At 49.3% G+C, this 13106-nt stretch overlaps 1 protein-coding gene across 1 annotated transcript; it reads left to right on the forward strand.

Annotated features, from left to right (window-relative positions):
• Positions 1–11220: 11220 nt before the first annotated feature.
• On the forward strand, positions 11221–12540 carry SSTR3 (somatostatin receptor 3). The gene has a single exon (XM_006865214.1). It carries the CDS (start codon positions 11250–11252, stop codon positions 12516–12518), a length of 1269 nt encoding a protein of 422 aa, XP_006865276.1. The 5' UTR covers positions 11221–11249; the 3' UTR covers positions 12519–12540.
• The last annotated feature ends 566 nt before the right edge of the window (positions 12541–13106 follow it).

The following is a 13106-nucleotide window of genomic DNA, read 5'->3' on the forward strand; positions in this document are numbered from 1 at the left end:
ATGTTTGGTAAGGTGGAGGGTCAGAGAAAAAGAGGAAGACCCCCAACGAGATGGATTGGCCAAGTGGCAGCATCAATGGACTCAAGCGTGGCAATTTTAGTGAGATTGGCCCAGGATCGGGCAGTGTTTCATTCTGCTGAGCATAAGGTCGCTATGGGTCGGTACTGACTCGATGGCGCCTAACAACAACAGCAACTACCCCTGCCAAAAAAAAGGGGGGGAGTGGAAGCAAACACTGTTGAATGATGATGCACAGAGATGATTGTAATCATTGCCATGAAATGATGGCGTAAAGCCGATATTCTCTCATGTAAATTATCACTCAGTTCACAGTAAAAACTTTAAAAAAGAAAGAAAGGAAGAAAAGGATAAGTAGACAGTTGAGGAAAACCCTAACATGAGAGAAACATAATGTAACAAATAATTGAAATAATAAATGAGTTACAAAAAGAGAGACAATGTAGTGAGCAGAAGAAAACATTAAAGAATCCATCACTATTACCTTTGGAGAGATACGGAAACACATATTATATACACAAGTAAGTATGGGATGCCAAGCAAAAAGCATTCAGAAAATAGCAAAGAGCTAATGGAAATTAAAAATAAGTTCATTTTAAAGATATAAGAGTGAGAAGATAAAAATAGAGTTAGAAATAAAACACATAACATACCTCTCAAGAGGTAGAGCATAAAAGGTAAAGATGAACAACATGAAAGTGAAAGGATCAATTGATCCAGGAGACCCAATATTGGTAGCTAATCCCCACTCCAAGTTCTATCCCCAAAAAGGAAGAAAAGTAACTGTACATTTCTTGTGAAGACTGCTGACAACCACCGCTGAGAAAAAGCTAACTTGCTTGTTAGTGACAACATGTCCTGAGCAGTCAGCGAGACTTGAGATAAACAAAGCAGTTTCTGAAATTTCTTGGACTTCTACCCTATGGCCAAGAATCCTGTAAATCCTCTTTCACTTGGAGAGATGGATCTGGGAGATATCCACTCGTTTGTCCTGAGTTTCCATACTCAGTAATCACTTTGCTCTTTGCTCTGAGTCCTGTCTGGGAATACTACTAGCTCCATCAGAGGCAGGTGATAAAGAACCGTTTTCCAGATTACAACATCATTGTGAAATTTCAGAAATTCAAGGATAGAACAAAGGTCCTTAAAGCTTCCAGAATAAAGAAAAATAAAACAAAAAAAAAACAGTTACCTAAAGCTACACACAATGGATTGGGAATAAGAATAGCATTAGAACTCCCAGCAAAAGCACTGAAAATCAGAGCACAGGCTGATGCTTTCCACCATCCGAGTCAAAGTGATTCTCCAGCTAGAGTACTATCTCCAGTCAGACTATCAACAAGTGTGACAGGAGAATTGGCCATTTTCAAACATATGTGCTTTCTTGGAAAGCTACTTACTACAGGATGTGCTCCACCAAAATGAAGGAGTAAACTATCAAAGAGGAAGGTATAGCATTCAGTAAACAGACTCTAACCTAGGAAAAAGCTGAAGGGAATCTTCAATATGAAAGAGAAAACAGTATCTGTCAGCTGGAACAAATCAGAGGAGTTCTGGAGTCTCAAAAATATTATCACTGAGGTTGGACTGTGGAAATTCTACTGTGAGATTTTTACCAAGCTATATGAATGTGTAGCGTAGTGGTTACGAATCGGACTGCTAACCGCAAGGTCAGCAGTTCAAAACTACCAGCTGCTCCATGGGAGAAAGATGAGGCTTTCTGCTCCTGTAAAGATTTACAGCCTCGGAAACTGTACAGGGTTGTTATGAGTCAGAATCGACTCCACAGCACATAACCAACCAATATGAATGTGTGGGAACACCTAGCCCAAGACAACTAAGACATTCAAAGAAAACTAAGCCAATGAGAAAATGAGGTAATTATTAACTTCTGGCTGAGTAGGAAATAATATTTACATGGTATCAGAACAGTAATAAGACACTGAATATGCATTGAACTGGAAATTATGTTATGCTGAGAAGATTAGAAAGAATAAGAGTATATTTTAAAGATCTGAAACCTTTATCTACCATAATAGGAAGTCTGCAGATAACGGGAAATTAAGAGATAGGAGGACAAAGGTGGCATTTAGATAGGTGGAGACAGACATCAAGGTGGTGGAATTGTCTCTGGGACAAGGCGTGGGCCAAGACCACCACGACTACATTTTTTTTTTTTTTTTCTGTTACAAGCCTTTCCAGTATTATTGACAGTATGAATAAAAGCAAATTAAAATTAATTATATTGCCAACAAAAAGGGAGTGCCAGAGAATGGGGGAAAAGGGTACTTCCCACAGCAGGTGAAGCCTATGCCTACAAGGGGAATAGTCTGTGCAAAGGGCCTGGGGCACATGTAAGGTTCAGACTGAAGTCATGATGTTTTAGAAAGAGAAGAGAGTGCATGGCAAAGAAACAGACCAAAGGCAGGTTTTAAGGGACCCTTAGGTCCTAGAAGGGACTGTGGACTTTATCCTATGGGCAACAGGTGGCCACCAGAGGGCCCCCCGCAGAGGACTGGCCTGACATGTCTTCAACAGGCTCACTCTCTCTGATGAGTAGAAGCGAGAGGAGAAGTGGGACCAACAAGAGGGAGGAAAATGGCTTGGCTGTGGGGAGGAGAGCAGAGGACAGGTGCAAGAGGAGAGTTGGTGCTGGAAGGAACAAGCTGAGAGCAATTTCTGTTATTTAACTTTCACAAGAGCTCCCGGGGGTGGAGGGGAGGCCCATTCTACCTAAGAAGGAAGGTGAGAGACCCGGGGAGAGTCTTTATCAGAGGGGAACCCATGCCACAAAATCATTTTCCCAACCCCAAGGAAGCTCCCAAGAGCCCCCTGTGTGTTGAAGCTGTCTGAAGGCCAACCTTGACTTCATGTCTTGTACAACAGACAAGAGACCTCAGGGAAGGTCTTGCTCAGACAGATGGCCTATGGAGGGAGAGCAACAAAGGCATAGATGGGCTCCGGGCAGAAGTACTGCTCCAATTGTGTGCTGCAGAATCCAATTCTTGGGTTCACTGAGGCCCAACCATGTGACAGCCCTGGGGACTGGGTATAGTCCTTGGAATAGTCTACCTGTCCAGGACAGCACCTGGCACAGAATAGATCTTCAAGAAAGACTTGTTTCCTTTTTCCCCACCTTGCCCTCTTATGTTACTCCCCTTGCATTTCAGAGGCAGCGAACAGGCTGCTCAGCTTGACATGAGGCTGCTAAACTTCTTCACTCAAGGACTGTGAAGTTCTTCCTATTTCTGAGCCCAGCATCCTCATCTGTGAAGTGGTGATATAGTGAAGCAGTGACTCAGGGTCTCAGGCTAATGAGAAACAGCTGGCATGGCTAACGGGTTCTTGTTGTTCTAAGTTACTGGTGAGTACGTTCTGACTCATGGGCGCTCCCTGTGTTACCGAATAGAACTGTTCCATAGCCTTCTTTTGGCTGTCATCTTAACAGAAGTGGTTCTTTAGGCCTTCCTTCCCTGGAACTGCTGGATGCGTTTGAACCAGAAACCTTTAGGGTAGCAGCCAATGAAAAACCGCTTGAGCTACCCAGGGATAGTAGTGGTGGTGGTGGTGGTGCTACCGAGACATTTTTTGACTCATAGTGTTCTCATGTGTGCAGAGTGGAATTGCTCCATGGGGTTTCCTTGGCTGTATCTTTTTTTTTTTTTTTTTTTTTTAATCTTTTCATTATCTTTATTGGACTCATAGATTGAGATATGAAAAATATATCACCATCAGGTAAAAAATAAAGCCTTTATCAATAAGGGATGTCAACTGGCTCACAAATAACAACAGAGAAGCCGGTTGGTCCAATAACGTTGATGAAAACATACCAAACACTGCGACTGGGTCTTTATCCAAGACCATTGCTGCCACATCACTGTTGGAACTGAGAACGGAGGCCATTCATGTCAACATGATTTAAACTGTTTACTCAGGAAGTTTTTTAACTAGGAAGATAAAACTGTAAGCCAGTAAATTATTTCACTTTTTGCTTCAAGAAATTCTTCCAATCCTATTTATGTAGACAAATAATTTGGACGATAGTTTACTCGCTTGGGGACACAATTTGCAATAATGTGATCATTAAGACTTGTTTCAAGGTCCTCAACTCGCTGGTCCAACAATCTTAAATGATTATGTGACAACTTCTCCCAGTCTCAATTAGTATACTACCTTGAAAAATCACCCTTAAACCACTTTATCCCAGATTTTGAGACTCAAAATCTTTTTTTTTTTTAACTTTCTATTGTGAATTGAGTAAAAGTTTACAGAGCAGTTCACTAGTTTTAAACTCAACAAATCATAGACTTTGCTTCATTACATGGTCGCAATCCCCTCCATGCACCAACAGGTAACAACAGCATTGACCCCTATTCACTCCAACCACTGCATTCCTCCCTGCGTCTCCCACCAGCCCTAGCTTTCCTCTACCAACTTCCTTCTGGATGTATACTTCCTTGGCTGTAATCTTGACAGACACAGATCACCAAATCTTCCTCCCATAGAGCTATTGGGTAAATAGCCAACCATTGTGCCACATGGCTCCTTTAAAACAACAACATCAAAAAACAATGCTGATGAGTTGGATTCCAACCCATAGCGACTGTATGGGATACAGTAGACACAGAAGCAGCCTGCAACGATTTTTCTCCCTTGGAGCAGCTGGTGGGTTCAAACCATCCATCCTGTGGTTAGCAGCCAGGCACCTTAACCACTGCACCACTAGGTTCTGGGGCCTTTATAATGCTCATCTTGCAAGAAGAGCTTTGGGAGGATCTGATCCAACGTCCACAAGATTCCAAGAGGAAACTGAGGCTCCGAGAAGGGGTGCGGTTCATGGTCACAAGGCTGGTCAGTACAAGCTGGGGCACTGAGTTTGAATGGCCAGGTTTGTGCTCAGGCCCTGGGCAGAGAATCTTAGACAGAGATCAGTAAGTAGACGGTGGTCCACGGACAAAAACTAGTCCACTGGCTGCTTATATACAGATTTCTGTACTGCTAGGAATGGTTTCAACAGATGAACATTTACAATCAATTTGATGATAGCAGGCACTGACTTAAAACTCCAGTGAAGTCAAATGTAATCCCCACAAAAGAATTGCATGCTTCTTGTGAGTAGAACTGTGTTATAGATTTTTTTCACAAAATGTCCTCAATTATTATTATTATAGTTTGAATCTTGACATTAAAAAATTGTGGAAATTGGTTTCCTCCTTGCATAATATTCTCAGTTTTGCCTCTTGGCCTTCAAAACCTAAACTATTTCTTCTTTACCCTGTCTTTCTAGTTTCCCTCTGCTCAGGGATCACCCAACTCAGCTATTCCTAGCCTGATCTCTCAGGATCTAGATTCCTCCACCCGTCTCCCCTCAGCCGCAGAACAGACTGGTCTGAAGGACTGCAGACCCCAGCCCATGCTCTCAACCTTCCTCTCAACCCCTCCCAACCCCACAGCCAGCCATGCCTCGGGACACAGCTGTCACCTCAGGGAAGGGGATAGACATGTGCCATAGTCTGGGGACCCCCCGCCACTGACTTACTAAGCTCCACTCTCTTGTCCAAGTCTGCAGGAGCCCAGGCCAGCGTTGGTGGCTGGAATCTCCCCGGTAACAGGGTCAGCTCTGCCCTCCTCCCTCTCCTCCCTCACCCCTGGCCCTGGGCCCCTCCTCCCGGCCCCTCCCGCACCCCCACTCCCCTCCCTCCTTCGTTGGAGCTCCATGTCACCATCTGTGGCACAATCTTTCTCTGTCACTCTCCCTGCCACCCCCTCGTTCTCTTTCCTTCCTGCACTTGGTCCCTGCCTCTCTCTGCCTCTCCCTCTCTCCTTCTCTCCAGCTCCTCTATCCTCCTCCTTTGCTTCTCCCTGTCACGCATCCCTCATCACTCCCCCTCATTCTGGCTTTCCACCCACTCACCGTTTTCTCTCTCTCTCTTTCTCTCTCCCTACCTCCAGTCGACCCTCCTTTCCTCTGTTTCTATTGGCTTTCACAGTTTCCTCTCCTTCACCTTGGGAAGCTTCTCCCTCCTCCCCCCAGGCCCCCCTGCAGACCCCACCTGTGCCCAGGAGATGGGGGGGGATGTACCCGGCATCAGTGGAAAGTCAGGACCGGAGACCAGATGGGAGAGATTCTGTGGGCAGACGTGGCCGCTGCGGGCCTAGGAGGGGGCGAAAGCAGTCTAGAAGTGGTTGCCGCGTGGGGACCATGGCCAAGGGGTGCTGTGGGGGCACCAGGGACCTGGGCAGGGAGAGGGGTTAGCAGGATGACCACCAGTCTGGTGTCAAGGAGGGAAGACCTCAGCCCATGGGCAGGTAAGGAGGCTGGGGTCTGGGTGGGGCCCTCTGGAGTAGGAGGCTGGACCAAGCCTTGGCCCAGTATAACTTAAGAGGCTGGGGCTGGGGGCTGGGAGAGGGTAGGGAGGCCCATAGAGGGAAAAGAGGGACCCCCATGATCTCTCAGTGGATGGCAGGGGTGGGAACATAAATCTCAAAATCTTGTGCCACCATTCTAGACTCTTGGAATCACAGAACAGCAGACAGTCCAAGCTGGAAGAAACCGGGAGCATCATGCTGTTTGGCCTCCTCAGCTCACGTGCCAGCTTTTCTGAGCCCCTCCTCCATGCTGGGCACTGCTCCGAATACTCCCAGAAGGTGGGTACGGCATGTCTTCATCTTTACATGAGGAAGTTGAGGCTCAGAGAGAGGAAGAGACTTGCCCAAGGTCACACAGCAATTTAGCAGTCACTCAGTGTCAGAGCCCAAGCCCCAACCCCAGGACTTGTGGAGTATGTTCTTGAATGGGAGTGAGCCAGTTGGACCGGCCAGCACAATCTGGGTCTCTTTGGGGCAGGCCCAGAATTTAAGGACAAGCAGAATGCAGCATGGCCAGGGGCCATTAGCCATGCAGTGCCCAGGACTGTCCAGCTGTAATCCATCTCAGCCCGAGGTCATTAGAGATAGCAGCGTGGGGAGGAGGTACCAGTGGTTTAGAAGTTGAGAGAGTGGGTTGGAATTCAGGCTTTCCACTCACTAACTGGGTGATCTTATACAAGCCACTTAAGCAACCTGAGCCTCCACTTTCTCCCCTCTGAAACGTCTCCCCTCTGGGCTTTATGTGGATTTTGTGACGAGTTTCTGGTCTCTGGCCTCTGCCTACCTCTGATTTCCACTTGCAGTTCTGTTGTGTTCTGGTGCTATGCTGGATGCTGGGGTCAAATAAAGGGTCCCTGTATTCAAAAGTCTGCACTTTGCGGGGAGAAGGGGATGGATTGGGAGTGTCTGGAATTCCTGAGGGGCTGCCTTAATTGCTGTAGAACTCTGGGTTGCTGCTCTACCTCTCTGGGTTTCTATCTCCTCCCGAGCTGTCCCTGAAGCAGTCCACCCCCAACTTGCAGGCAAGCTTATGCCAAAGATAAATCAGACAGCGAGGAAAAGTCCCTCCTCCCTGATGTTGAACTAGCTCACACACAGGATTCCCGCTCCTTAAAGAAAAGGCGGCACCAAAATTGCAGGTCTGGCTTATGCATGGAGAAAGCTATAATTTCTCTGCTGCTAAACTTTGACAAGGAAGATGGGCCCAGATGGGGTGCAGGCAGGAAGCCTTGAGAGGGGCGAGGGTCTAGCCAAGCCTGTTCCTGCTGGATTCTGTGTTCATTTGTGTGCAGGGGGTGGGGGTGGGGGGAGTGGGAACTGTCCTTGGAGCTCACCCCTAGGCCTCCCCTGGGGGCATCTGTCCCTGAAGCCTGAAAACAAGGTTTGCCAGCTCACTGCTCCTCTCTGGGGAGCCTGCACTGCCCCTCCCCTTTCAGCCCCGGTTTCCATTGTCCAACCATTGGCGATGCTATAAAAAGGTCTGCACACAAGATGGTCAAAGGTGGATGGATGACGTAGGTCCCTCCTGGCTGAGGAAATCAGGACCCTAAGGCCTGTGACTCCACAGTTTGGGGTTCTAAGGAGGTCTGGTTCCAGCATTCCAGAATCCTAGCAGTCTGTTTCATAGTCTAAACGTTGATGACTGTAAAATTCCACCAGCCTGTTCTAAGAATTTACAATTCTATTCTAGGCCTTGAGGAGTCTAGGGGAGACCCTGGGTGGTGCTCAAGGGAAGGTTGATGGTTCAAGTCTTCCCAGAGGCACCTTGAAAGAAGTGGTGATCTACTTTCAGAAACCCAGCCAGTGAAACCCTACATAGTAACACAATTCTATTTGCACACACATGGGATCGACATGAGTCAGACTTGACTTGATAGCAACAGGTTTAGAAGTCCAGGGGATTGGATCCATGATTCTGATAGCCCAAGAGCCCCTGAGGGTGGACACCTGAACTGCCCTGACCGATGGTGACATTTTGGCCAGTGGCTTCCCCTAGCCCAGCCTCAGTTTGCTGACCGGAGGTGGTAGCGTGTGTTGTGGGGGATGGCTGTGAAAGGGTCACAAGGGTCCTCTCATTTGTGTGACTAGAGCACATGGCCTCACCTGCATTTCCCATCTGCACAGTGGAATTCACAATAGTGCCTCCCTCACAAGACCTGCCACAGTCGAGAGGAGCTGGGTCAGTCACTCTTCCCCCATCTGTCCAGATGGGAACAACAACAACAACAACAACAACACGTCGCTGGAGAGTTGACCCTAACTCAGGTGACCCCCATCTGTGTCAGACTAGAAGCGTGTTCCAGAACTGTTTTTCCAGAAGTCCATCACCAAGCTTTTCTCCCAAGGTGCCCTTCGGTGGACTTGAACCATCAACCTTTCAATTAAGCATAATGTATTTACTATTTGTACCACCCAGGGGTAGCTCTCTAGAGCTGCTAGAACAGAAATACCACAAGTGGATGGCTTTAACAGACAGAAATTTATTCTTTCTCGGTTTGTTGTTGCGAAGTGCCGTCCAGTCAGTTTTGACTCATAATGACCCGGTATAGGGTTTCTTAGGAGAGGCTGGTGACTTTCAACCACCAACTTTGTGGTTCAAACCGACCTTTTGGTCCAGTGCTTTATCCTACAGCTCAGCTTAAGGGCTAGAAATTTGAAATCAGGGTGCGGGTCCTAGGAAAAGGCTTTCTCTCTGTTGCCTCTGGGGGAAGGTTCTTACCTACTTTCAGCATCTGAAATGGACTCAGCATTCCTTGGGGATATCCATCGGCTCTGTGTCAACCTTAACCCAGTCTAAGACACCTCCCTTACTGCTGCTGGTCCAGGCTTAGGAGAGCTAACGAGGGACAGGGTGCCCTGGGTGAGGATAGGGGATAGGTTAGCAGGCTCTCCCAGTCTTGTGGAGCTGTCTCCTCCCCCAGCCCCAGAGCAGAGAGGGTGTGCTGGGGGGAGGAGGGGTATCAGGAGGACCCATCAGCCAAGGTGGCTCACCCACCTCAGGTGTTTTCCTGGACTTGGGGCATCTCCGCTTCTCAGGACTTCTGCTGGGGGACTTTTAGGCTTAGTGTGAACTAAGCAGGAGAAGGGCTTCTCCCCTAGGTTTCCCCTCAGGGTTTTCTGTTCCATAGGTGTCAGATGCTGAGAAACTAGGGAATGGGGAGAATTGGAGAGAGCAGGTAGGGGAGAAGGTTAAAGCCCCAGAGGAGGCTTCAGCTTTTTAGCCCTGACTTCTGATTGCCCATCTGGAGACCAGGGAGTCCTGTTGAAGATGTTGAACAAATTCTTGTGGCCTTTCTCAGTGGGGCTCAGAATTCCACTATTAACAATTCATTCCTTTAGCTTAATCTACTTCAGGTTCCCTTTAGATCCATTTTATACCACAACTGTTTATGCAGAGCTTTGTGTGTGTGAACGTGATGGGGGTGAGGGGGAGGTTCAAAGCCGAGTAAGAGTCTATCATCAATAGAGTCAGGAAGAGTCCCAGTCACCTTTAATACATGGAGGGGAGGCTTAAAGGGGATGGAGGTATGATAAGAAAGAACATAAACAGGGATGCTGGGTCCCACTGTGTCCCGTCCCTAGGGTAACCTCTCACATAGGCTTCAAGACCCACCTGAATTGTCCTCTTCCCTGGGAAACCCTCTCCTCCAGCCCAGGTTGTTGTTGTTAAGTGCTGTTGAGTTGTTCTAACTCACAGTGAACCTGTATAGGGTTTCCAAGGCTTTATATCTTTGCATGAGCAGAAAGCCTCATCTTTCTCCTGCAGAGCAGTTGATAGACTTGAACTGCAGACCTTGTGGTTCACAGTCCAGTGCTTATAGTATGGGGAGTTAACTATTCTTGTGCTTGCCCACATAACAGCATCTGTCATGTGTATTCCAAACCCCTCCATTACAAGTCGACCTCTGGGGAAAAGGAGAGTCAAGTTCCTGCCCTTTAGGTTCCTAGACACCTGTCCCAGGGAAGGGGGACAAAGACATGGTTTGGAACGATGCAGTTTCCAAAGACTCTGTCTCCCAGGAGAAGAACATCTAACCTGCGCATCTTAACTCCATTCAGAACTAGGAATCTCACAAAAGCTGTGATCTCAGCCCAGAAAAGACACTAACACATAAACTTTCAGCTACAGTGTCGGGGTTCATGGAATCTCTGAAGTTCATCTAGGGATTCAAGTTCAAAGTTAAGGACCTGTGATGTGAAGCAGTGATCTTCAAATTCAAGGGTGAGACCCATTGATGGGCCATTATACACAGAAAGATTGAGTATTGCTTTTGGAAACAATATTAGTTTGGTTACAATGTCAAATGCACTTCTTACTGTGCATTGGGGTCAAAAGCATTTTTTAAAAAACTCTGGACTAACAGGAGACAAATGTTGCCATTGGCTGATTGTCGGATCTGCCCTCTCCTTTATTTAATGTGTGTGGAACATTTATTGTGTGCGCTGACAAAGGGACACAATAGTGGACAGGCCAGCTCTGTCTCCTGTCCTTTGGAACCAGTAAGCTCACTTCCATTCCACACTCTCTACCTGTGTGTGGTAGAGGGTCAATCACCTCATGTCTCTGAGACTCAGGTTCTCGGCTTGTATACAGAAAGACTGAGTATTGCTTTTGGAAACAATATGACTTCATTTGGTTACAGTCTCAGATAAAGTTCCTGCCATACATTGGGGTCAAAAAGGTTTGCAAACCCTGGTGTAGAGAGAAGGGCTGGGCTGAGGGATGGGGTGGTGCACTCAGTAGGATTCCAAGTTCAATGTCATGGGGGACGGGCAGCAGAAAGGTCCCACCCTTTGCCGTCACCATCTGTGTCTCCCTCTTCTAGACCAGTAGCTGACTGCTGACTGCCCTCCCCTCGGCCATGGACACACCTGTTTACTCTCCACCAGCACTCACCACCTCAGAACCTGGGAACACGTCTTCCACCTGGCCCCTGGATGCCGCCCTGGGAAATAGATCAGGGGGCCCAAGCCCAACAGGACTGGCCATCAGCGGCATTCTGATCCCCCTGGTCTACTTGGTGGTGTGTGTGGTGGGTCTTCTGGGCAACTCGCTGGTCATCTATGTGGTCCTGAGGCACACGGCCAGCCCGTCAGTCACCAACGTCTACATTCTGAACCTGGCACTGGCTGATGAACTCTTCATGCTGGGGCTGCCCTTCCTGGCAGCCCAGAATGCCCTGTCTTACTGGCCCTTTGGCTCCCTCATGTGCCGTCTGGTCATGGCTGTGGACGGCATCAACCAGTTCACCAGCATCTTCTGCCTCACCGTCATGAGTGTCGACCGCTACCTAGCGGTGGTGCACCCGACGCGCTCGGCCCGCTGGCGCACAGCGCCCGTGGCCCGCACAGTGAGCGTGGCCGTCTGGGTGGCCTCAGCCGTGGTGGTACTGCCCGTGGTGGTCTTCTCGGGCGTGCCCCGCGGCATGAGCACCTGCCACATGCAGTGGCCCGAGCCGGCAGCGGCCTGGCGGGCAGGCTTCATCATCTATACAGCCGCCTTGGGCTTCTTTGGGCCACTGCTGGTCATCTGCCTCTGCTATCTGCTGATTGTGGTGAAGGTGCGCTCTGCCGGGCGGCGGGTGCGGGCGCCCTCGTGCCAGCGGCGGCGGCACTCTGAGCGCAGGGTCACGCGCATGGTGGTGGCTGTGGTGGCACTTTTTGTCCTTTGCTGGATGCCCTTCTATGTGCTCAACATCGTCAACGTGGTGTGCCCGCTGCCGGAGGAGCCCGCCTTCTTCGGTCTCTACTTCCTGGTGGTGGCACTGCCCTATGCCAACAGCTGTGCCAACCCCATCCTGTATGGCTTCCTCTCCTACCGCTTCAAGCAGGGCTTCCGCAGGGTCCTGCTGCGGCCTTCGCGCCGCGTGCGCAGCCAGGAGCCAGAGGCAGGGCCTCCGGAGAAGACGGAGGAGGACGAGGAGGAGGAGGAAGAGGAGGGTGAGGAGGGTGGGGAGAAGAAGCAAGGGGAGGTGAAGGAGGTGAATGGCCGGGTCAGCCAGATCACCCAGCCTGGCCCAAGCGGGCAGGAGCTGCCACCCAGTGGCCCTGCGATTAAAGAACAACAGTTCCTGCCCCAGGAGCCCTCTAATGAAGAGAGGTCCAGCGCCATGCACATCAGTTACCTGTAGGTTCCGGAGAACTGGGGCACCGAGGAAGTGCAGAGGCCCACAGCAACAAGTTCTGAGGTCTGGGTTCTGACCCCCATGTAACTGAGGGCTTGCTGTGTGATTTGGAGAGGTTGCTTCCCCTCTCTGGACCTAGCTTTCTCTCTGTGACTCGGGGCTGATGAGATGTGACAGGTGACAAGTATGGAATGGCCTCTCTGCTGGGCTGACCTTCTGAGTAGGTCCCAGGTGATGAGCACAGTATAGCTTCACCTCCCCCAACTCTCTCTGGGGAATAACTCTCAGAGGGATAGAGCAAAGTCTGGGTTTCCTATGCTCCAAGTCTGGGACATGGGAGATGCTGGGGCTGGACTGGAGCCTCATGGGAGGAAATCTTACTTGGTGGGGAGGAGGGGGTGGAACCCTCAGGCTCACCCAGAACACTTCTGCCCTCTCAACCTCCAAGCCTCACTGCTGGACAACTCGGTCATCTCAGGTCCTTTAGATCCTGGTGGTCAGCGTGGGCACTCTGGTACACCTGGACATGGTGATCAGAGGGGCTCTCTCGAGGAAGCTGGTTGAGCTGAGCTGCGGGGGCATCTCATTGCGCGA

The sequence above is a fragment of the Chrysochloris asiatica genome, unplaced genomic scaffold (genome assembly GCF_000296735.1).
Source record: "Chrysochloris asiatica unplaced genomic scaffold, ChrAsi1.0 scaffold00076, whole genome shotgun sequence".
Lineage (NCBI taxonomy): Eukaryota > Metazoa > Chordata > Mammalia > Afrosoricida > Chrysochloridae > Chrysochloris > Chrysochloris asiatica.

Coding starts and splice junctions, on each gene's coding strand:
- SSTR3 (XM_006865214.1), top strand. CDS start 11,250: ATGGACACACCTGTTTACTCTCCACCAGCACTCACCACCTCAGAACCT.